This window comes from Rhipicephalus microplus, chromosome 8, assembly GCF_043290135.1.
Source record: "Rhipicephalus microplus isolate Deutch F79 chromosome 8, USDA_Rmic, whole genome shotgun sequence".
NCBI lineage: Eukaryota > Metazoa > Arthropoda > Arachnida > Ixodida > Ixodidae > Rhipicephalus > Rhipicephalus microplus.
In genome coordinates, this window is record NC_134707.1 from 8,546,643 (window position 1) to 8,570,833 (window position 24,191).

The window sequence follows — 24,191 nt, forward strand, 5'->3', positions numbered from 1 at the left end:
TTTTACTGCAAAATGCCAACATTCGCCTGTTTTTTCAAGGATAATGTTATACTTGCTACTGGAATACATATATGCATTGGAGTTAAGCCAAACGAACTGAGGGCCGCTTTTGTGTACGCTTATAAAGCTTAGAAAAGTTAAAAAAAGATAGCTTATAGATAAGTAAAAGGAGAAAGGAAAACAAAATCCTGCACCTTATCTCACAAGTAGATATGGCAGACACTCCATATTTTTGAAAGAAGATTGCTTGTGCACAGATATGAATGTTTGCTTTTAATAACTAATGGCACACGAGCCAGTCCAAGGCTTACTGAAATCACATTTGATCTGTTATGATGCTGCTGCTTTGCATCATTTACAAAATAACTTGGATACTCGAAGGCCCCAAGCAACATAGGTGCATGAGAGTACTTATAAATGTTTGGTGGAAGCTTTTTCCCGTATTTTACACTGATTTCAAAGTTTTGTTTACATCGCAGGACTCGCTTCGGTTTGCCAACCACATTGAGCAGTCACTCAAGGACATGAAAGCCCTTTTTGAGTGATAGCACGCTTGTACCGCACCGAAGCCAGCCAAGCCCAGTGGGGAGAGCCCGCCTCGTCTTTGAGTGTGGCCTGCAACCCCCATTTTCCCTCCAGCCCTATCAATGCAACTGCGGCAGACGCTTGTTAGTCCGCAGCAACCCTTTTTTAACTCGGGAGTTTTACTAAAAAAAAAAAAAAGTGTTGCCCGCAAGCACGTAGCAACAGACTGATGGACAAGCTGCTGCGAGCCAAAGGAGTTTCGAGATGTGCACTTGCAGTGTGCAGCTGGTTGTGAGAGGGAGTGTGAGATGTGAGAGAGTGTGGTGAATAGGCGTGTGTGGGTCTCACTGCCAACAAGTTTTACTTTCTCGCCTCTGGCCCATCTTCAGTGTGATGTGCCTCCCAAGTAGCAGTTGCAAGAAATGGGGGGAAGGGGAACATATGTCTTGCAACATATCTGGGGTAGAGAGCAGCAATACATTGTTGGTGCATTGTGGCATGCATGTTCTTTCAGAGCAGTGTTTTATTTACATGTGGGGACTATGTTTTGTTGCATGACCGTGGGGTACAAAATAAAGCAATGGAAAATTTGCACGTGTGTTGTGGTTTTCTGCATGCTCAATTGCCAATGCCTGTAATGCACAACACTGTAGAGTGTATGTGTATCATTTGTTTCCATTTGAGCCAGATTTTATAGTATGTGCATGCTGTGACAGGCGCCGTAGGAAGGGAGGAAGGAAGAAAAACTCTATTTAGAGTGTGTGAGCTTGGATCTTTTACAAGCTTTGGGCCACCGCACGGCCATCACATTGCGCCTGTGTGTACAGACCACGCAGGACCAACGCACTGGCGCCCCGATCCACACTGTGAAGCTGTGTTTCAGATCCTGGGGGGCAATCATGGAGGAGCAATTGGGGCGTCTATAGAAAACGTAGTTACCGCATCATAAGTGAAGTGGTGTTGGCAATGTCCTGCTAATGGTCTTTACTAATGTCAGCTAAAATGTATATCAAACACTTCAAGTTAGGTGACTCACTGCGCAGCTTTATCGCGCGAACAAAGATGAACGGCAAGTGTTGCGGTAATTTTTCCGCGATAGCTTGGCTGCGGCACTTCAAACGTTTTGCAAAAAACTAAAGATGGCGTTGGGTTCGCCATTTTTACTCCTTAGGTTGTCCATCATCTAGCATAGCCCGGAGTTCGTGTTTTTGCTCCGTGTTGGCTTTACAACTTTAAATTTGGAACAGCTGGCCCTATTTCTCTGGGCTGCCTCCGCAGCGGTTGATTTCGCCTTGTTTTCCCGAGTGTGTACCGTTAGCTGCGCAATTACTGAGTGCCCGTCACGCTGCAACACACAAACATTCGGCCTGCTAAAGTATCTATGTCACGTGTGTTGTCGGCTGCTTGTCAGAACCCCTCCTAACTTGTTTTAGGGTTTTAGCGGCAAAATTTGTGCTTCGTGACTGCGCGACAACGACCCCTAAAGAGACGAACTCTCAGCCATCGCTGCTTGCAACTGCCCTTATTGTGACACTCAACCACATATAGGGTGCCGAGCGGTCGTAATCGAGGTAAGTTACGCAATTACTCATGCTGGTGCACGCCCACCCTTATCTCCGCATACGCTTTATCGCGCGCTTGATGATTGGGTCCCTACGGCGACGCTTGGAGGACACTGGTGACGCTCGCTACATATCAGAAGGCTTCGATCGCCACTTGAAACAGGCGCCGGAAAATACACCAACTCGCATGCTTCTTCGAAGCCGGCCGGAAGCTGCTGCTGCGGTGCGCAGCAGGGTCTTGAGAACTAGTTTCTGTTCTGCTGTTGGTTTCCGTGGGAGCACTTTGACATGACAACAGAGCTGTGAAAGGCTAAACTAATGGTGCTAATAGTGTGACCTGCGCGGTAAACCTCACGCGACAATGCGTCATCGAGCTGTTGGGCGATAAGGTTTTAAACCAACAACACGCGACTGAGTTTGCATGTGCCTGCACGTGCGCATCGCCGTGATAGGCGCGATTTGATGCGTGAAAACGGATCGACCACCTGTGGAGCGGTGGCCGCCGCACGTTTGTTTTCTCCCGCACTGTGAAGTGGCTGTGCTATCTGCGCAGTGGCATGTCCAGAAACGAAGACGATGAGCGAAATGCAGGAGAGAAAAGCGAGCCGAGAGCTGAGAGAGGCGTGGCACAGATTCATCGCAGCGCCCAGCCGGAGCCGAGAGGTAAACGCATCCCACTAATTGCATTTGCTATGCAGAAGCGCCGCAGTCACACTTGCCTGCACGCTGCGTTGTTTGATTGCAGTGCCGGCGGAAAGCCGCTGAAAAACACTCGCTGTGTCTCGATTACGTCAAAGGTGCGTGCATTGTTGCGCCATATGAAGAATAACGCCGTACTTGCTAACATTGCTCGCTGTTTACACCTACACGGTTTTCTGAGAGTTCCGAAGACACGTATCTACTTTAGAAAACCCACTCACAGATTAAGAAGTACGCGTACAGCATACAACTGCACTGTATACATAAGATATTTCAGCCGTACTACTAGTTCCCGTGGGTGTGATTGCGACCGCAGCTTTCAATCGAACAGCATTCACACAGACTTTTAACTGGAAAAGCAGTTGTAATTCTTTCAACCGTGCTCCTTAGAAATTCACTTAACGTACGTATGTATTGACATATATATTGGAATTACACTGGCAGATCCCAGCAGAATTCTGTTTTTCTGCAGTGGTTGCATGTATGAGTCATTCACTAGGGTATTTTACTCACTACTTGAGGCTCTAGCTGTTACATTACATTTCACTATATAGTGATATGCATAGCTGTATTCACCGCATAAATTCGCGTTCACTACATGAGAAACCACAAGTACGAGTGACAATAATTACTTGCAGCTATTACTCAAGTTATCTGCATGCACGCACATGCATCTATAAACCATGGACACATTGCTGCAGGATATAGTTTCACTGTTACTGTGGCTTTTCACATGATACATCTTTCCAAACAAATTGAACTTGCAGCTACGTGAAACGCCATGTGTGTAATGATGTGCATTATTATATATCAGTCGTGAACAATGTTTCGAGTCGTTCATCGTGCATACACTTTCCAAAGCTTTTTTCTTGTGAACATTACTCATGCTACTAAGTCCATATTATGTGGTCTATTTTTATAGCAGTGCATTTAACCTTAAGGGTTTAATATATACTTCCATGACTTGAAATAGACATTCTCTTGTACACACCCATGTATATATTTATATGTGGGTGTGCAAAATTAATAACAGATAATTATTGATTGCTCCTGAATGTTGTACCAACTTACTGTAAATGAATGCCCACACGGATTGTGCAATTGTAGTATTGCAACTGCTTCATTAAACAGCTGCTCTTACAAGTTGAAATTAAAACGTGCACGTGTATAAACTAATCCAGGCTTTCACATAGGCCTGTGTGCTTGTTGCAATACTTTCTTCACATTATTGGAAAACATTACTGTTCAATGAGTATACCACTGGGAGAGAATGGTGGTACACGAAAGAACGCAATTTTGGAACTGTTGCCAGGGAAACGTATGTGCAGTTGTTACTAAAGATCAGTGCTTCATTTTATCTCACATTACTGCTCCCGTGTATGTCAATTACTCACTGCCATCATCACTGTGCTATTGTTTTCAAAATTAATTGTTCCTTGTGTAATCATTATCGTCATCTGTATTAGCCTGCATGCTGAAAAACAATTGTTCTTTATGTCACATTTGTGTGTGTGCACCATCTATCTGACAATGACTTCATTCCTAACCAAAATTTTGACTTGAAAGCAAAAGTTGCCCCTTTGCGTACTGATTAACGTTTTCGCGAGGCAGCTTAATGACATCCTTAGAGCCCTAGAATATATGTGCCTTTACATCACTACATTTAATACACACAGTTGTTCTTGCTAAAAATATCCTAGCTCTGTGGCCATTTTATGAATTTGCAGGCCACTAGAGTTTAATTTTGTTATCTTGCTAAATGACAAAGGTATGCATGATATGCTTCTCTTTAGCTAAGACACATGTCCAATATAGCTTGCTTGGAGTTTTTTTTTTTCTTCTAGTGCTAGAAAATCTCACACTTCACCTTTCAACTAGCCGAACTTTTCACTTTGAAATACAGCAAAAGAACCTGCAACACAAAGGCATGCCCTATTACGACAAAAAATTGTATCTTGTGTGGGGTCTTTTCAGGTAATTCACTGAAGTTGACCTACACCGTTACTGTGGATTAACTAGTCTGTCTCATGCCTCCTTTGACGCTGAGCGTGGCATTACACGCTGCACAGTACTTATTTTTTGTGTGAAACCCTTTGCCAAAGTGTTCATGAAATTAAGTTTTCAACATGCAGACACACTATCATCAGTATCCGGCAAAAACTTGTAACTGTGGAAGCATTTAAACACGAGTGGCAAGTTTGAACTCGCAAATGCACCAGCTGAACAACATTTGTAAGCTTGGAGAAGCTTCAACTGTATTTTGTCTTGATATCAATAGCTTTAGCTTTGCTCATATTTAAAAAGTTGGGAATAAGTGCATCATTTGTCAGTCATGTGACATTTACCTTGGTTATCTCATCTTTCTGATTCATGTGCACATTACAGTTACAAAGCCAGCTGCTCGACATTTTCCTGGTTAAGTTAATTGTTGAGTACCGGGATGTGCCAAGCCACGTGCAACTCACGTAAGTGATTGTAGCCCAACTACAACCTATGTAATGTGCTGTCATGTATGTGTTATTGTGTAGCGATGTTGGTATGAAGCATAACTATGTTTTCCATATTCCATTCAGTGGTGCATGTATATCTGTATAGGGTATGTACTTTTACCAGTTGTGACCAGTGAAAGCAAAAGAGAACAGTTGACATTGAGCCTTTAATCAGTTCAGCACCTTCCATATTTCATTAATATGTATGTATATATACAAGGGAAAAAAGTGTATACTTAAGGGCTCGTTTTTCCATGTTTTGACACAATATTAATGAAATCTAACAGACGATAATGCCAAGGAATGTATAGGGGGAGGTTATTAGACCGAATTGTAAGGTAAATGTGAAGAAAGAAAAGTGGGTGAAAAGATAACTTGTCGTGTGCAGGAACCGAACCTGCGACCTACCATCACGTTATTCGAAGGTCGCAAATTTGGTTCCTGCCCATGGCAAGTTATCTTTCACTCACTTTTCTTTTTTTCTTTCTTCACATTTACGTTGCAATTCGGTCAACCTCCCCTGTACTTTCCTTGGCATTATTGTCTGTTACATCCCACACACACACACACACGCACACACACACGCACACACACACACACACACACACACACACACATATATATGTGAGTGTGTGTGTGTGTGTTCTGTTTACTTATTTATGTAGTTTCAGATACTGCAGCCATGATAAAGTTATTGCAGAAATGAGGATATTATTCATCAATTGCTAGCAAAAGAGCTTTGCTGTGCGGCGTCAGTGCTCCATGTTCTACACTTTAGATGAGGAGAACATTAACATAGGTGGAACTCATATGTACGTACGCTATTTATGAAATTTAGTATTAAACGGTAATGCATGCAAAAAGACCTGTACTATCACAGTCTAATGGGAACTGAACAGCGGCAAGCCTTCGTGATAGTGTAGTGCGTGCCGTCCAATTATCACTATTGACAGGCGTGCGCATCCTGTTCGGCAGCTCTGCACATATATGTGTGCTTGTCCGTGGTGATAAGCGGACGGCGTGCACTATGCCATTGCAAAGGCTTGCCGCTGTTCGGCTTTTATTTTACACTGATAGTACGTAGGGCAACGTGGTAGTGCATGTCATATTTAGAAGCATTGACACGAAATCTGTTTAGTCATCAATCAGCCCGTACTGTTCAGCTTACTTTTTTATCTACTAGTGCTTGTATTCACTTTAGATTAAAGTAATGATGCTTTAGCGTCCACGTACTACGAACAAAATAGCTAGAAATGCAAAACACAGCCATGCAAAGGTGTACTATAAATCAATCAACCAAACAATTGATCTGATAGTTTTCTTATAGCATTCAGTACATCATATCCCGTGTCTTCCCCAGGGAGTGGCTCACTGCAGGCAATGTACTGGCCCACCAGCTCATGCTTGAAGTGCACGAAGCCTGCACCGGCGATGACCCCGCACCGTGCCGCGAGTTCATGCTCGAGGGACGAGGCTGGAAGCTCCTGTGGGCCCTGGTTCGCATTGGCTCCCAGGTAATGACATTAACGAGGCATGCACTTTCAGGGCATTATTGCTCATGAAACAAGGAACTGGTAGTTTCTTGCCTGGGGGGGGAAGAGGCAGGATGAAGAAAGCAAGGTGACAGGCATGGCACTAAAATGGCTAATGAAACAGGACAAATAGGTGAGCTAGTCGATTAACGAGGCATGCTCTTTCAGGGCATTATTGCTCATGAAACAACGAACTGGCAGCTTCTTGCCCGGGGGAAGGGGGAGGGCACGATAAAGAAAGCAGGGTAATAGGCGTGGCACTGAAATAGCTAGCGAAACAGGGCAAATAGGTGAGCTAGTCGATATGGTGTCTTGAAATAAAACTTGGAGCACACAAATAAGGGCGGTTAACAAATGAGAGAAAATGCCTGCGTGGTTTATATTCCTTTGTTCTGTGTATTTCTTGTTCAAGCTCTAAGACCTTATTCCAATAGCAAGTAATAATTTGGTGTAACGAAAATAGAACATGCAAGTACTGTATTTTCCTAAAAAAAAATTCCCAGTCATGTAATGAATGCCAATGAAGGGCAAGGAAACTTATGAAAGTCATGACGAATACGGCTATTAATGGTGCAGGAGTCAACTCTGGCCAAAGAGCATCAGGCTAATGTTTTAATCATTTGAAGACACAGTGGTGAATATCGCAGAGGGGCCTAAAAGCAGTGACTTCAGAACTATGTAAAGAAATATAATGTTGCAATTTTATGTGGAAATGGCGAATGGTGACGAGCGGAATCTACTTTGTGAAAGAATGATCGATACTCTCAAAGTATGTTGTTCGTTAAATTTTATGAAGCGCTACTGCCTTAACAGAGTCCTTGTATATGAAAACCCGAATGCTGTGGGCTTTTCCAAAGCTTGACTATTGTAACAGCCTCCACTTGAGTGTGTTAGTATGCGGAAGTAACAGAATGTTCCAATAGTCATTGTTTTCATTCTTCATGTGTGTACCTTGCGCTGACTTCTATATGTAATCGTAATGAAGATGCCCGGTTTTTTGCTCCTCTGTAGAAGACAGCTTTCCTTGGTGTAGATGGATGACTGGATTTGTTGTGTTACAAGGAAAACGGGAACTTGTTTATTTTAGTCTGGTCAACTTGTGACAAAAAGAGAACAATATACATTGCTTACTAAATTAATTGAGCCTTCTACATAATCAATGTTTTGACTTAACGTCGGTGTTCTGTGTGTGACTGTTGCGGATCACTTTGGTGAAGTTACCACAATGCTTGTGGAGCTCTTTGATTTGCTGCATTGCATAAACAATGTCGGAAGTACTGCTACTTTTTCTTTCTCAGAATTATAATACAACCAAAAACTAAATGTGCATAGAATTGGAGCCTATGATTTGGTTCTTTTCATGTAAAAATGGAAATTAATTGACTCCAGAATGGTTAAGTACATAATTTCATGATTGCGATGATTGATTACTGAAACAACACACAACAATCCATTACTTCATTTTTTTTTCTTGGAATCCGACATTCAGTGCCTTGGAATTACACTGTGTGTGTGTGTGTGTGTGTGTGACACATTCGTAGGCAGTGCGTCGGAATTCGCACCTGAAAAGAATGTGCCCTGAACATGTATATGAACATGCTCGTTGGAAATTAACTGAAATAAATTAAACTAAGCCATGTTTTTTTTTCCCTCTGCAGTCACTACCCTGTTGCAAGGAATTGTCAAGGGTTGCAATATCGCTCTTGTCTTTCTTCTCCAACCTGGAAGAGCCATGGTCCCCAGGTACTGTTCAGCTATTCGTTTCATGAAAGTCTAATTTTGTTTTAATGAAGTTGGCAATAGGGTAAAAAAATTTTTTTTTATATATCCAGGGTTCCTTGTAAGCACTCTTATTCGATCAACAGGAATGAAAATTTAAGTTTTAGCTTATGTTGTTTTATGTGCAGTTTTTTTTTTTCTGAATCAGTATTTTGCATATCAAAGCTCTACGGTATGTCATGGTTGAGATTTCGGGTTCGCGATGATTTACTGAGCTGGTTTAAAGATTGGGTCATGTTTGAATTTGAAAGCCACTCTCTGAGAAATATTGTCATGTTTGAAATCTTTGAAGAATGTAAGCAACCTACTGCGCTAAAGCTATGAGCATGAAATAAAGAAAGGTGTGTTTCTAATTTTATACCTCTTGGGTCTTTGCAATAATTCTCGATCACCCAAATTGATAAATATTGTCCTAGCTCAGTAACACTTGATGGGTCTTTGCAACCATTCTCGATCACCCCAAATGGTAATTATTGCCCTTGCTTAGTCATAGCTAGTAATTTCGCTCTCCTTGCTAATTGCTCACCTCAAGCTGAAGTGGTGCCCATTTTATTCTACAGTGAATGGTACTGTCTATGAGCATTCGCTGTGCTGCTGTTTTATTAGAGAGCTGTGCTTAAATATTTTCATTTTTCAATATAAAAATTGTAAAAAATGAGCCATAGTTCTGTTAACCTGAATGGCTGACAGGGCTGTAGCTGATTGGTTGATTGTAAACTGTCTCTAAAATATGTGTGTCAGCTCTTGTAAACGAAATTCACTTTTTATTTTCTAATAATTGTTTTTGCCTTGTCTTCCTTGCCCGTATTATTCACTTTTTGTTTCTGCTTATGATGATTGCTATGATGTAATAATAATTTTTGACTGAATTCAACTTGTTTTGAGCCTTTCTTGATGAGCTATCATATTTACTTGTTTACCAACATTGGCTAATTTGGCTAGCATTGGTTGAATGAAAGAAAGCACTTGCTATTTGCTGTTATTATATGAATATTTTCTTTTACTCTCATATAAAATATTGAGTTGCCTACAAACCTTTCTTGCAAGCTTTTAAGGTCGCGTTGGAAAAGTTGCATTTCACTCTCCTTGAAGTTTTTCATAGTTCAAGCAGAGCAATGAGTGCATGATTTTCGGTCATAAATGCTTGTACTTTTTTTCCCCTTAAGGAACCTTTGAGTGGGAGTTTGAAGAGAGGGACCTTATGGCCTGCTCTCTCGTCACGACAAGCCCAGCCAAGGCCAGCCTAAAACAACGCCGCTGCCGACAGAAGCCCTGCGTGGACTCCACATCAGACAGCTCGGCCTCGACGGATTCGGACCACATGGAAGTGCCTTCACCTGTGCTGCATACGTCCACGGCCCTCTTCCTTTCGAACAAAGATCCGTTGGAATCTGCCAGTGAAGGGTGGGAGGATCGCCTGTACATATGTAGGAGCGCCCCTATGGAAGATACGCTCACGGACGAGGAAGCTGCAGTTATGGGTGCGTGCGTTGCTCCATCGTTCCTGCTTAACTGTCTCGTCACACTTTTGATGCAGTCTTGTCGAGGGGCCGATCGCAAGGGCGATCGTTGGCAGGCTATTGCGACATCCATATCGGGCCTTTGTCTCCCTGGTGCCCTGGAGATCTTCAGCAGCCTTTCTTATTCAGTGCCAGCTGGCTCCCAGCTGAAGCAGCTGCTTGGGCAGCCCAGTTCCCAGTCGCTTCAACGCAAAGTCTTGCGCCTCATTGTCACGGCAGCATCACAGCTTCTACATGCTGGCTGTGGCTACTCACATCAGTCCATCCGCAAGTACCGCACCCTGTTGACACTTCTCGACTCCTGCCAGCCTGCATTGAATGCTGGAGACTCTGAGTCTATGGTGGAAAGCATGTGTGCCGCGCTGATATTCGTCCGTGACGCGGTTCGTAGCTTTCCCCCTTCAGAGGGCAGCTTGAACTGGGTTGTGGAAGCTGTGCACAGGCTCTGCTCTCATGGCAGCTTGCAAGCCACGATGCGCGCCACCAATCGTTCGTCCTGCACTCTCGTTGCAGGGCTTATCGCTGAAATTGTCCTGTCGCTGAAGCGTGCCAAGACTGCGCGGAGACTGGGTGTTGCATTTCATCATCACGACATGCTTTTGGGAACTCGGCTCAGGCACAGCATGTTGGAACCGTTGTCAGGATGTTGCATTGCGTCCTTGTGCACCGTCCTTCTCAATGCCCCGTTCCTGTCTGCGCAGGCCTTGTTACGCTGCGGTGTCTGCTGCTGCATGGCACTCGATGAGGTTTTCGTGCCGCTTCTTCGGGACTTTAGCTCACAGCCCACGGAAGAGAAAGGCCAGATTTTGCATCTGCTCCAAAAGTGCCTTTGTGTGCAGATGGGCCTCTTCTTGCAGGTGTGTTTCAGCTGCCGCGACCGGCTGGACAGGGGAGACGGCACTTGTGGGACATATTCTGCGCTGCTCAGTCGTGGAGATGCAGAAACACAGACCCTCATTGGCCGGCACTTGCTGGGCATAGTAAAGGTGGCACGGCCGCCGTTTCGTGACCTGATTTGCACCCAAGTGGCCTTGCCTTGTTTCCTAGAGTACAACTTTGCCAATGCAACAAATGCAGAACCAGAATTGAATCCATTGTGGTTTTCAGTATCCGCTTTTTCGCTGTTAGGAGCCGACGCCTCCATGGTCTTCCCAGCCAGAAGTGTGCAGACAACACTTTTGTACCGACTCCTCTCCCCTTCAGTTGCCCCCGTGTACAGGCATGCTGCCTTGGTTCTGATTGAAACCCTCATCCTCGCCTATGTGAGCAGCATCAGGATGGATGAAGAAAAGGCTGAAGACAGTCACAGCACTGAAAACAGCCTGATGCAGTCTAGCAATGATGAGGATTCTAACGCACTCTTGGCGTTCACGCAGTTTTTGGCTACCGTAACGAAGGAGTTCATGCGAAAGGTGAGACCTCTCATGACGATGCAGTCCGTCGAGTCCCTCAATGAGTCTGCCACCGAGGAGGGCTTAGACGCAGACTCTGCTTCCGACCGGGAGGCAGAACTGTCGACGCTCGCCGAGCTCTGGCTCTCCTGCCGACATGTGGCGCAGTGTAGTGCAGTGCGATCGCATCTGAGGATGGGAAACTGCTGCGGGGAAGCGTACCGGTTCCTGCTCTGGCTCGCCGACGAGACGGTGCAGCCTGGTCCGTGCAGCCGGAAGGTGTTTCCAGCGCTGGAAACCATGCTCGCGCTGCTTCTTCAGTTGTGCCCGGTGCGCCTTTGGTACCAGTCTGAGGTTAGTTGTATGCCTGTATCTTATTTGTTGAGAATGTTGCTGCATGTTTATGGGACACTGAAGAGCAAAATGAGTTTTCACTTATTAGTAAACTATAATCCAGAAAACACTACTCTTATCGGGACATGATGCTTTGTAAGCGAGAAAATGCGTGAGAAGAGAATGCGGGGTGGGGGGGGCCTCTATTGTGGGAATTCTACATCAAATACCGTCAGGTAGTAAACTTTGAAGATGTTTACTGGGTCCTGCACAGCTTCTACTCGATGAAAATGAAATACATTGTCATCTGCGGATACTGCAGACCTAGCATACGAAGTTTCAAAAAATTTCATTCGGCCAGTGTCGTGAAAATGCGAAAAATACGTTTTGCAATTCGTTACATCATGCGCGAAGTTTTCAGCGCGAAATTTAAAAATGAATTTTAACCTTGATTTTGTTCACTAAAAATGAACTTATGACAATGAAGCTTGTGGTACTAGATTTTTCAGAGTGCTCTTTATCAATCTAAGCCAAGTCGTTGTTTTCCCTTTGAGAAAAGCAGCTTAGGCTTGTTGGTGCACAACGTGAGTGGAAAAGCACCTGCTTTGACAGGCACGGAGAAAGAAAGGCTACACAAGCACCAACTACAGTCGAACACGGATATATCGAACCCACATATATCGAATTTTTGGTATATTGAGCTCGCAAGTTATCCCCTTGAAATTCCTTTTTAAAAGTATAAAAACTTGCACGTTTATACTGAACGGTATTTTTACCCGCCTTCGGGTATATCGAACACCGTAGGAGCTGGAAGGTGCACTTCGGCAATCTCCCCCCCCCCCCCTTGTCTGCGATCTCCATGGTAGCATGGCTCGCACGCGAGTTGGAAGTGCGATTCGGCACTCGCAGTGCCCGGCGACCCCCGCCCGGCCTCCCGCCTCCGTCCAAACCCCAAACACCTGAAAAAAGATAAGGGGGAGAGGGCTCAGATTGTACGGCCTATAACTTGTGGAATGTCTTTTTTTTTTTTTTTCGTTTCTCTCATGCTTTCTTCGCGTACTTGTCTGCTTCGAGAGCAGGAACTAAGGAGCCGACGACCTACTCTTTTCGTGTCTTTTTTTATTTTTTGTTACTGTCTTGCGAGTTTTGATCAGCCAACCACAGCTCGTGCCTTTTGCTGTTGCCCTTGCCAATAACCATAGCCTCGCGAGCGCTTTGTTGGTGGAGTCTGTTCTCATGTTGTCTACGCACTACCGCATGTGCAGCATTCTTTTTTTGCATGCGTGGTGTGCGAAGCCGCTGCGGACTCCTTGAATTGTCGGCTTCTCGTGTAGCTATGGCCAGTGTCAAGAAGCTCAAGTCCGTTGACATTGCGACGACATTGAAGGCTGATCAGTGTGTTGGGGCCAGCGAGAAATGTTTGACTGTCGCGGACTTCAGGATACCAAGGAGCGCTTCGAGTACATTGTTGAAGAACAAGGCAAATGTGGCGGAGCAGCATTTGTTGGGAGCCTGTTGTGTGACGGCCGAACTTGCGGAAACCGTTGAAGACGACGTAGACGAGTGCTTAGATGACGCGTTTCGCGAGTTCTCGTCCCTCTTCCCGACAGCTGTTCCGCACGAAGTGTCTGCAGACGATTTCATGGAAGCGGACTGCAATGTTGAGGTCGTTGCGAGCCTCGCTGACGAGGACATAGTAGGACTCAGGACTCAGGACTCGGTCGCTAGGACTCAGGATGCCCAGGTCGAGAGCTCAAGTGATGAGGAGGATTGTCTGGACAAAGTGCTGACTACACGCGCCAAGTCCACCGCAGACGTGGTGGCAGCATTCGGCCTCCATTCGCCGTTGTATTAGCGACATGGAGGGAACAGGGCTGTCGCAACTGAACAGCCTTGATAAGATCGAGGCCAGCGTCTTCAACTTTATTTAGAAAACGAAAAAGCAGGCCAAGATAAGCATTTTTTTTCCTCAGGCAAATAAAACCTTTTGTTGGGGCGTGTGTGCGAATTTAGTTGTCATTCTTGAATGCGCCTACTGTAGGTAATAGTCTGCTACAAGTAAGCTCTTGGGGCCTGTGTTTTTTATGCTGAATTTTTGATATATCGAACTAATGCACGATCCTCTTTGAGTTCGATATATTAGTGTTCGAGTGTATTGACAAGTGTTCGTCAACATCACATTTTTTTTCAACAAACCATTAACGAAAAGTTTGTTAGTAGTTGGCAATGTTATTGCCTTTAATGCTATTGTCTTTAATTTTTAACTGTTGGCCATGTTGAAACAGTACATTTAGATTGAAATAATTGAGAACTACAACATAAATACACATTCCCTAAGTTCTTTACCGATGCCTCAAAGTCCAACACTTCTGTGTCATATGCAGCGGTAGGCCAATCCTTTTCCAAGGCTGGTGTTCTTCATCCTGATGCAAGCGTTTTCACAGGAGAAGCTTACGCAATACTGGCGGTCGTAAAACAGATCAAACAGATAAAATTACAAAAGGTGGTAATATACACAGTTTTCCTAGATGTGGTGAAAGCCCTAAAAACTACTAAAAAACACAAGAACCCCGTGCTGGTGTCACTCTACTCACTTCTGCGCAAACTGTACACATCAAAACAGCATGTCGTTGTCTGCTGGGTTCCAGAGCACCGTGAGATACAAGGGAGCGTTTCGGCCGACAAGCTGGCTGCTTCCGCCAACGACACTACTTTCAATGCATCAATACCGATCCTTGCACTTGACTTGAAACCGTTTTTAAAACGAAAGCTCAGGGGGTATTGGCAGAGCACGTGGAATAGACACAAAGACAATAAACTCCATGCTATTAAGCCACAACTAGGTAATTGGCCGCCACTATCAAAATCAAGACACACAGAAGTAACACTAACACGGCTTAGAACAGGACATACACACTCCACACATTCATATCTTCTATCTACCAGCAATCCACCACTTACAATTCTTCACATTCTCGTCCAGTGCAATGAGCTAGATGCTCTAAGAAAAAAGCACTTTTTACTGCCCTGTTGACAGCAGCTCCCACTACACCCTGGGATGCTCATCGGTAGGGATCCACTTTTTAAATTGCAAACGCTTTTCACGTTTTTAAAAGATGTTCGTAGCTTTCACCGGATATTTCGAGGTCATCTGTAGCACGACCTCTGTACCGTGGTCGTGGCTGCGGTGACTACATCTCCATCATGGTTTTATTATCATGACATTTTGCCATCCACTTTCACTACACATATCTCACACCACTGTCATGATTTTATTACTTAATTGTTTTAAACTGCGTTAGCACGAGGAATTTGAAGGTCCCTTTACAGCCGCGCATCATATCATTGTTCATATCTCTAGTCAATCGAAATGGTGCTCTTTGGTCATCAATTGGCCCTTGTGGCATTAAAAACCACTAATCATCGTCATCACCAGAACAGAATGATTAAACGCAAAACGTAATGTCAAGAAAATAATACATATGCATTTATCACCGTTTAATAGCATAAATAAACTGATTCTGATTCTGAAGGTGTCAGTGCAAAGCCAAAAAAAGAACAGATGTCACAAACCCTGTAGACATGTGGTGTCACATGCATACAGCATCAAATTATGCAAGTCTATTTTAGCTTACCACTTCTTGCTCAATAATAAATGCGATGGAAGCTTTTGTCACCAGGCTTTTCATAGACATTGGAACCTATTGGAGTGAGGCCTTGGAATTAAATTGATCTGCCATTGTTTTTCAGTGCCTGCAACGTAAGGAGCTAGTGCGAGAGCTGCGCAACCGTCTTCACGGCTGTCCCAGCGTGAACCGCACAGCGGCCGAGTGGCGCTGCCTTCTCGATGCCCTGCTGGGAAACCTCGTGCACTGGACGCGGGTGCCCACTCTTTCAAGCCGCTCAAAGGTGGACCTGCCTCAATTAATGCATTGCCCACCCATTGTTTTACTGTCTAGCCTTGTCTAACCTATTGCTTAAAGACCGATCCAAAGACAGTAACAGTAGTGTTCTGTTGCCATAAGTGAAGTTATTAGCTTGATTCCTAGCCACTCCTATACATTAACAGGCATGGATTGGTGAGACACGTGTCTTAGGTTCCTGTATGGGTAGTGTCTTAAGGTAGTGTCTTAAGCACTCCAGGAGCTCGAGAAACTACAAAGAAAATGGCATTCATTATAATTTTACGCTGTGCTAGTTAACTAATATCAGAAATAGAACATCAATACTGAGGCCCATGTTGTTTGTGGATGCATTCTTGTGAACGGAAGCACATTTGTACGATTGGGAAAGTTAGTATGGTTCAATCCCTGTGGGGTGCTATCCCAGATTCCAGTTGGAGAAAGCAAACTCTTTTTGCACCCGAGTATCTGCAGTGTGAAGTGTCACTACTACTGAATCTATCGCACCATGTCTCGTACTCATAGTTTATTAATGAAGTTTCATCTTATTCCTACACCGTGCACCGAGCTTCTGACTTTAAATATGAGTCGTTCTTTCCCCAAAGGTGGAAAGCAGCCTGGTTTCACGTGCTACCTTGCTTCGAAAGGAACCCGAAATGGCTTCTCTTGCACCTACGGCTGACGAGGAACTTGGCTATGAAGCCGACTCTGAATCCAGTCCCGATGAATACGTAGCATCAGAAGGGGTGCTGTCAGTTTCACGGGATGGTGGTAAGTATGAGGAGCAAGCAGATATGCTTGTGCATAACATGGCAGTTATCCTGATACACAGAGTTTGATAATCTCACCATGTTTCATTGCATTGTGGCAAGAAGTTATAAAAAATGCTGGGTTACTTGAGCCAAACCTTATGCTAGGTCTGAGGACTACCTAATTGCTAATGAATGTCACAGCAAGCAGATTGTAGTTTTCTTCAAATTGTTGTCAAAAAAATATCGCAGTAGAGTTGTTACAGTAGAGGTTTATCGTGTGTCATAGATTAAAAAAAATTATCATCATTATAACCAGGCACCCTCTCTCTTTTTTCTCTTCTTCATCACCTTCCTCTTCAGCTTCGCTCCGAGAACACACGCACGGATATGTTTGGTAGGAGATGCAATAACTCTAATTGGTGAGAGAACAAGCAGAGAAAGTGAAATAAAAAGAGAGAGAAATCTAAAGGAAGAGGGAAATATTTCGGAAAAAGATTTTTTTTGACAAGGAGAGATTTGAGCTCGTGTCCCCATGATCTGAAGGCGACACTAACCACTCAGCTGTCCAGACACGCTAGCAGGCTTCCATAGCATAGCCTTGCAGCGTAATGTAGTAAGGGGGAGGGAAGAGGGAGCGAACGTTAAGAGGAAGGAAAGGGAAAGGGAGAATGAATACAGAGAGAGAAATATAAAGAAAAGAAAAAAGAGGGAAAAAAAGTGAGAATACAGAGAAACAAACGGACACAAAGAGAAAGAGATAGAAAAACTCAGACAAGAAAAAAGAAAAGATTAAAGAAAGAGAGCAAGCATAGTCATGTACAGTTAAACCTGCTTATAACGAACCTCGATATAACGAAGTTTTAATATTCCCTGTCATTACTCTATAGAAGCACATATATTCGCGACCTCTCTGTAACAAATTAACGACAGGAGGCATCTTTGATATAATAAATTTTCGCCACGGACAATGTAGGAATTTCGCCCCAGATTTTGTCATTTTTTGCATGAGCACGCCTCTTCCGCGATTGCCTCGCTGCTGACAAAGGACAAAGCGGGGGCGACGCATGGTGCCCTCGTGGCCCCGGGGTCTCCCAGGTGAGAGAGCGCTCGTTATGGCACGTGGGTGGGCGCGAGGCAAGCCTGCACCCCACGAGCCAGTGTCGCTGCTGTTCTTGCCACTGCGGGCACATGTGCGGACGTGTCCTCCCGCAAACCAAAAACAAAGAAGGAAAGCTACTTTTGCGTTGGCCGTGCCACGCTTTTAGTTAGCGTCGCATATGTGGGACCATGCTGAATTTGGAAAGGGCGCTTTACTGAATAGTTTTCCGCTGTAACCGTGTTGTTCGCTCTTCGTTTTCGATGCTGTGTGCATGTGCACAGTTCTACTGCGCACGTAATGTGGCCCCCAACGGCATTTAGCTTTGCTTTTTTTTAAAATGCGGGCAACCATGTCATCACCACCGAGGGGATGTCAGATTAGGCACTGATGGAAACTCGCTGACACTACGGTGAGAATGGCAGATTTTCGGAGGTAGACTTATCATGTGCTTTCGTCTTGTGCCGCACCGTGAGTTCGCAGGGTCGTAGCCTTCACGATTAGCTCTGGCAACGACATGATGGCACATTTAATGTAATGCGATAAATGCAATAGCAACAAATTGTAAAGTGCCCCGCCGCGGTGGTCTAGTGGCTAAGGTACTCGGCTGCTGACCCGCAAGTCGCGGGATCGAATCCCGGCTGTGGCGGCTGCATTTCCGATGGATGCGGAAATGTTGTAGGCCCATGTGCTCAGATTTGGGTGCACGTTAAAGAGCCCCAGGTGGTCTAAATTTCTGGAGCCTTCTACTACGGCGTCTCTCATAATCATATGGTGGTTTTGGGACGTTAAAGCCCACATATCAATCAGTCAATCAACAAATTGTAAAGTTATACGATATAAAACTGGCAGCCAACTCTTTTGGATCCGTTATAGTGGAACTCCTACGAAACATTGGTGTAGGCGGATACCGCCACTGCAAGGAGAAGTGCTTTTTTTACACTGTTTCTTCGTCTTGAAAGCATGCTGATGCTTGCAGTGATAGCAAATGCGCGAGCCATTGCAACCGCGCCCTTAAAAAGTTCGCCGTTGCTACTAAAGCGACCCCTCCTCCCCACTCACGTTTTTTCATGCTTTTTCGATTTTGAGAAGGGTGGTTTTCTTTCTGTTTGAGCATTCAATGGCAGTTCTGACACATGCCCCGCCGCGGTGGTCTAGTGGCTAAGGTACTCGGCTGCTGACCCGCAGGTCGCGGGTTCAAATCCCGGCTGCGGCGGCTGCATTTCCGATGGAGGCGGAAATGTTGTAGGCCCGTGTACTCAGATTTGGGTGCACGTTAAAGAACCCCAGGTGGTCAAAATTTCCGGAGCCCTCCACTACGGCGTCTCTCATAATCATATGGTGGTTTTGGGACGTTAAACCCCACGAATCAATCAATCAATCAGTTCTGACACTTGGGGAAATGTTATCGCATGTGCCCTCCAGGCGATAGAGAAGGGCCGGATCATTGGATCGCTGCTTCAACATAGCTCGCACGCTTTCACCTGCTCCTACATTTACGACGCGTGAGGGCGAGATATCAATTTGGACGTATTACGGCACATGGAAGCGATGGCGAAAACCTGCCGAGAGTATTCACATAACTGCTATCGCAACACTAACGCATTTTTAACCACTAAATAAGTGTTCTGGCTAAACTCTGCCTTCAGTTCCCCTTTTGTTTAATTTGTGCATTTATTATAACAATAGCGAAAATTGGGCTAGTTGGTGGTTCATACTTGGGAAGTAAAAACAGCGCAAAAATATAGACAAGGACAGAGGAAGAGACGACACTGTGCTGAACTCGCAACTAAACTTCATTCAAAGATACACGCACATATATCAAGCATGTGACCCGGTCACGTAGACAACCAAAGGCGTCTGGGCATCAAAGCTAACAAGGTATGAAACAAGCCTAATCATATTGAACATCTACACGTGTGTAACAACAAAGAAAAACAAAAAACACACCTTCATACTTGCCAAAAACATACGCAACAGTCCCTAACAAACTAACATTCACTTTAACATGGCAGCGCTGAACCCAGGTACCAAACTTCTTTTTCACCAAGGGCCACAGACGGCTTGCTTAGACACCTTTCCCACTCCTTTTCAATAAAAAAAGCCTCCATCACTTCCCTAGTGCACTTGTCCCGATGTCCAAACAAACAAGTGGCTTTATCCGCCGAAGGTTGGGAGCCACACTCCCTACAATGAGCTGGCAGGTGCAACCCGCCAGCAGCTGTTAAAAAGGTTAAAGTGTTCCCTTAGTCTCACGTTAACGCACCGCCCGGTTTGTTCTATATAAGCCCCCCCTCCCCCGCATGACAATGGCAACATATATACAACACACGATTTCCACGGAACATATCTACATGGAACACGGAACATACAAACGGATATAACAGACAACATTCGAACTTTTGGTTGGCCAGCCTATCTTTATCATTAATTTGGCTTCTTTTGTAAGCAACACCAGATATAGGAGACAATTGATTGTAAAGGACAAGTTATCAGTGAATTTTGGTCAATAACATCGCCTGTAACAGACATTCTAACCTGAATGAAGCGCCATCAACCGCTAACTCGACTTGCGTCCATCTTTGGAAATATGAAAAACAATAGACGTATGCAATCCATGTTTATTATAGCCTCGGTAAATGTTTAGTGGATCAGTCAGTTATAAGACAATGATAAAAAGTCTTCAAAACTGGTATGCATCACTGATATGCCCTTCAGGATTATCGCCAAGGTACGTGCACGTCCACGCGTGCACTTCACAGGCACCTGAAGGAGCCAATACCGTAAGCACGCGGTGTGGACACATTGCTGAAGTCTTCCAGTTTAAACGCCTCACATGTGTGTTCTCCTCAAGTCCGATAGTAGCACCAGTGCACCGCGAATGCTTTTTTTAGCGTTACGTGAATGCCGCGATTAGCCCTGTGCTGCTTGACAAGCTACGGCCGCTCGATCACTGTTGTCTTGCTTTTCTAAAAAGTATCAAAGGCCAAGCCAAACGGAAGCCAGAAATTAGAGAAAAAAAAAAAATAGAGTTGCAAGTCTAAGAGCCTACAATTGAAGCTCCCACACAAACAGCTAAAAAAGAAGTGAGTTTTGAGTCTTGGAGGCCAAGCTTCACTGCGAGTGCAAAAAAAAAAAGCTTTTTTTCTCTCCCGAGCTTGGTGGCGCTTGGGTCACCGGCCCGAATGGCCTATGTTATTAAACGAATGCTCGTAGCATCAATCTAGTCCACCATTTGTCTGCCACACTTCAGAGCCGTGCAGTTGCTCGCACAGTGCATTTTGTGATCGTCGTCGTCGTCAGTCCACCACCGGCTGCCAGCAGCGATTCACAAGAGATGCTAGACGTGCTTTGCCGCAGCGCCTGCAGTAGGCGTATCTCTGCCGTTCACTACCGGATGTCATGCCGTGATCACTACGCTTTGTGGCCGCTTTGTGATTGTGTGATGGTGTGATCGCTATCAACATTCACTGCTGACCTCCAGTATCAGTGGGCAACAGATTCTGCTACTGGCCTAGACTTGGTTTGCCGCCACGCCATGACCATAGCGCTTATTGTGCCATTATCTCCGCTCACTGCCATAGCTACGCCATGATCGCTGCAAACTAGGTTTATCGCTGTCTTTATCTGGATTTCGCTGCCTCAGGATGGTGGAATGCTCCATCAAATGCCGTACTTGCCTCACGGTGTCAAAAAAGCTCAACATTGTAGCAGACATAGCGTGTGGCATGACGCAGGCAGACGCCGCCAGAAAATTTGGCTTGTCAAGAAAGACTGTTAGCGGGATTTAGGCTCAGCGAAATAAGCTTTTGAAAGAAGCGCCAATAGGAGCAAGCCGGTCCAAACTGTGTAAGTCATCCCATCCTTCAATGTCTGCCGTAGAAGAGGCACTTCTTCTGTGTATACAGGATGCACAGAGTAAGAACATCCCTCTCAACGGACCATTAATTTTAGAAAGAGCCAAGCAACTTGCATTCGGTCTTGACATTGATCTTGAGGCCAGTCAGGGATGGTTTAACAGGTTCAAGCGCCGACATGGCATCAGCTACAAAAGTGTTTGTGGCAAATGCAGAGCTGCTGATGAAAACTCCGTCAAGCAATAGAAAGGGGAGATGTTGCGAACTTTGCTGAGGGGGTGGAAGGGTAGCGATATCTTCAATCTGGATGAGTCTGGAATATTTTTCAAAATGCTTCCTGGAAGAACATTTGCCTTATCCAAGGAAGATTGCAGTGGAGGCAAAAAGTTGAAAGAATGCATTACTGCTATGTTCTGCGCAAATATGGAAGGAACAGAAAAAGAAAGAAATCTTAGTTATAGGCAAATAAAAAAACCCATGCTGCTTAAAGAACTATCCAGTTAATGTTGAGTATACGACAAACAATTCTGCTTGGATGACATCAGATATATTCAGCAAATGGCTAGCAAGTTTCGATCGCAAGATGGCTATGAAAAAGAGTCGAGTTCTACTGTTCTTAGACAGCTGTTCACCTCACATGAAGCCACCACCATTGAAAGCTGTTGAGCTTAGGTACTTTCCACCAGGCTGCACATCTGTGCTACAGCCCCTTGATCAAGGGGTTATTAATGCAGTCAAAATCAAATACGAAGTCAGACTTGTTCAATGCCTGCTGTTCGACATGCTGCAAAAGCGTGAGACAATAATCAATGTGAGAACAGCGACTGAGATGTTAACAGGCTCATGGAACGATATTCAGAGTATCGCCATGACAGGGAGCTTTCGCAAAGCCGGTTTTGATCGGCAGGAGAAAGATAAAGAGAAGGATGTTGCAGAAGGGGACCTGCTATGTGCAGTTAAGCCAGAATCATGGCCACTTATTCAAAGTAGATTCGGCGACTCTGGCAGATTCTTGAACTTTGTTGAGGCAGACAAAAACCTTGCGGTATCTGAAGACCTTTCTGTTGAAAGCATCGTAAGATTGGTACAGGAAGGGGAACGGGAAGAAGATACCGATACGGATGTATCGGACAGCGAGGACAGTACCCCACCAATGACATCTGGAGAAGTAATGACAGTGCTGGGCAAAGTTCGGAAACACATTCAGCTTTGGTCTAGCAGCCACGAAGCTCTTGACATTGTGAGCAGGCTGGAAGAAGCTGTGTTGAAAAATGGGATAGACACAGCCCTAAAACAAACAACCACGGAGAAGTACTTTACAAAGGAAATGGTTTGAAAGCAAATTCTGAAAAATAAATATTTTGTAACCGTGTATAGCCTTCTTTTGTGCTTATTTTAGCAGTAGTGTGCCCACAATAAAATATAGACTGAATATAATATGTAAATGCGGTACCCTGCTTATAAGAGACCTCTCATAGAAGAGGCACGAACTGCTCCCTGGTACGTGTCTCTCATAAAGGGGTTCATTTGTGTAACACGTAAAAATAACAGCATGAGCATGAGACACGAACGGCGTGAAGAACGTGGGGAGAGTGCTTACTTCAGCACGCAGTTTATTTTTGCATATTTATTTGAAAGTTGATCGATATCAACAAGATATGACCGAAAAGAACCCAATAATAAATGAATAAGGAAATAAAAACAAAACAATAGCCTTCCAAAATCATAGGAGCCGTTACGTCATTGGCTTCCAGATCAAACGTTCATCCCGGCATGCCAAGAATCATTACTGAAGTTTATAGCACTCTACAGTCCCGCCTATTTGAAAGCAAGCGAACAAACAAATAAAGAAATATGTGTTCCATGTGTCATTTTGACGCTGAAGGCCACTGTGCAGGAGACATGTCGGTAGTGTGCTACGAGGAAGTCTGCTCCCTCGTGTTGGACCTGGTGTGCCGTCTCTGCCCGAGTCGCCCAGAGGTGGCCTTGCACGCCATCCAGAGGCTAACCACCCTGTGCTCACAGCATCTGCTGCTGCTCACGCTGTTTGTCAAGCAGGTATGTCTTTTATTCTGAAAACCTGTGATACTGTTGTGTGGAGTAATGTACAAAGGGGAATGCGAGCGACAGTGGCCAAGACTTTCAGGTCTACATGCCCCCAGTAAAGCGGACCAGGACACAATCGCCACTGTAGCTCACTCGGTAGAGCGTCGGATTTGTTATTCAAAGGTTGTAGGTTTGGTCCTTGGCGGTGGCAAGTTGTTTTTGTCCGCTTTATTTTTGTCATTTACGTCATAATTACTGCAACACAGTTAAAAAACTAAAAATAACATCTCCTAAAACTTCGTGGCTTCATTGTCTGTGGGGTTTATTAGTGTGGTAGTGTGTTATATTATTTACGCATATTTACAAAAGGATCGAAGGTTGTGCCAACACAACAATAGAATAGTTGTCCTGGAAGAGCTTTCAGCAGAGTGTAACGTTTGATGCGTTAGTGTGTACCATTATGAAATATTTGCGGCACAGCTGAGAACAAAAAAAAACGGGAGAGGACCGGGCAGGGTGCCAGACTCTCAGCCTGTTAATTTTCCGTGCATCCTCCTAAAATATATACATAAATATCCAGATATACACGCAAAGAAAGAGCGCAGCACATGTGAACTATCGTAGAGCACAATAAAAAAACTGTCTCGCGGAGCAATCTAAAAATCCGCATTCACTACTCTACAAAGAGATTGAAGGGACGCTGCTGCA

The 24,191-nt window shown here is 44.7% G+C and overlaps 2 protein-coding genes across 8 annotated transcripts in view; both read left to right on the plus strand.

Annotated features, from left to right (window-relative positions):
- The window catches only part of whd (carnitine O-palmitoyltransferase whd), a 35,238-nt gene extending 34,121 nt beyond the window's left edge, over positions 1 to 1,117 (plus strand). For all 4 annotated transcript variants that reach the window (XM_075870929.1, XM_075870928.1, XM_075870930.1 and 1 more), the window contains exon 11: positions 480 to 1,117. In XM_075870929.1, the coding sequence (XP_075727044.1) occupies positions 480 to 545 (66 nt within the window). In that variant the 3' untranslated portion in view covers positions 546 to 1,117. The remainder of the gene's footprint in view (positions 1 to 479) is intronic.
- Positions 1,118 to 1,715: 598 nt separating this feature from the next.
- Positions 1,716 to 24,191, plus strand: part of mv (lysosomal-trafficking regulator mauve) — a 111,349-nt gene continuing 88,873 nt past the window's right edge. For 3 of the 4 annotated variants that reach the window (XM_075870931.1, XM_075870932.1, XM_075870933.1), the window contains exons 1-9: positions 1,717 to 2,096; positions 2,641 to 2,750; positions 5,172 to 5,251; positions 6,636 to 6,789; positions 8,466 to 8,550; positions 9,753 to 11,851; positions 15,581 to 15,739; positions 16,338 to 16,503; positions 23,335 to 23,495. In XM_075870931.1, coding sequence (XP_075727046.1) covers positions 2,664 to 2,750; positions 5,172 to 5,251; positions 6,636 to 6,789; positions 8,466 to 8,550; positions 9,753 to 11,851; positions 15,581 to 15,739; positions 16,338 to 16,503; positions 23,335 to 23,495 — 2,991 coding nt within the window. In that variant the 5' untranslated portion in view covers positions 1,717 to 2,096; positions 2,641 to 2,663. Of the gene's footprint in view, positions 2,097 to 2,640; positions 2,751 to 5,171; positions 5,252 to 6,635; positions 6,790 to 8,465; positions 8,551 to 9,752; positions 11,852 to 15,580; positions 15,740 to 16,337; positions 16,504 to 23,334; positions 23,496 to 24,191 lie in introns of all 4 variants that reach the window. The other variant, XM_075870935.1, reaches the window with a different exon arrangement.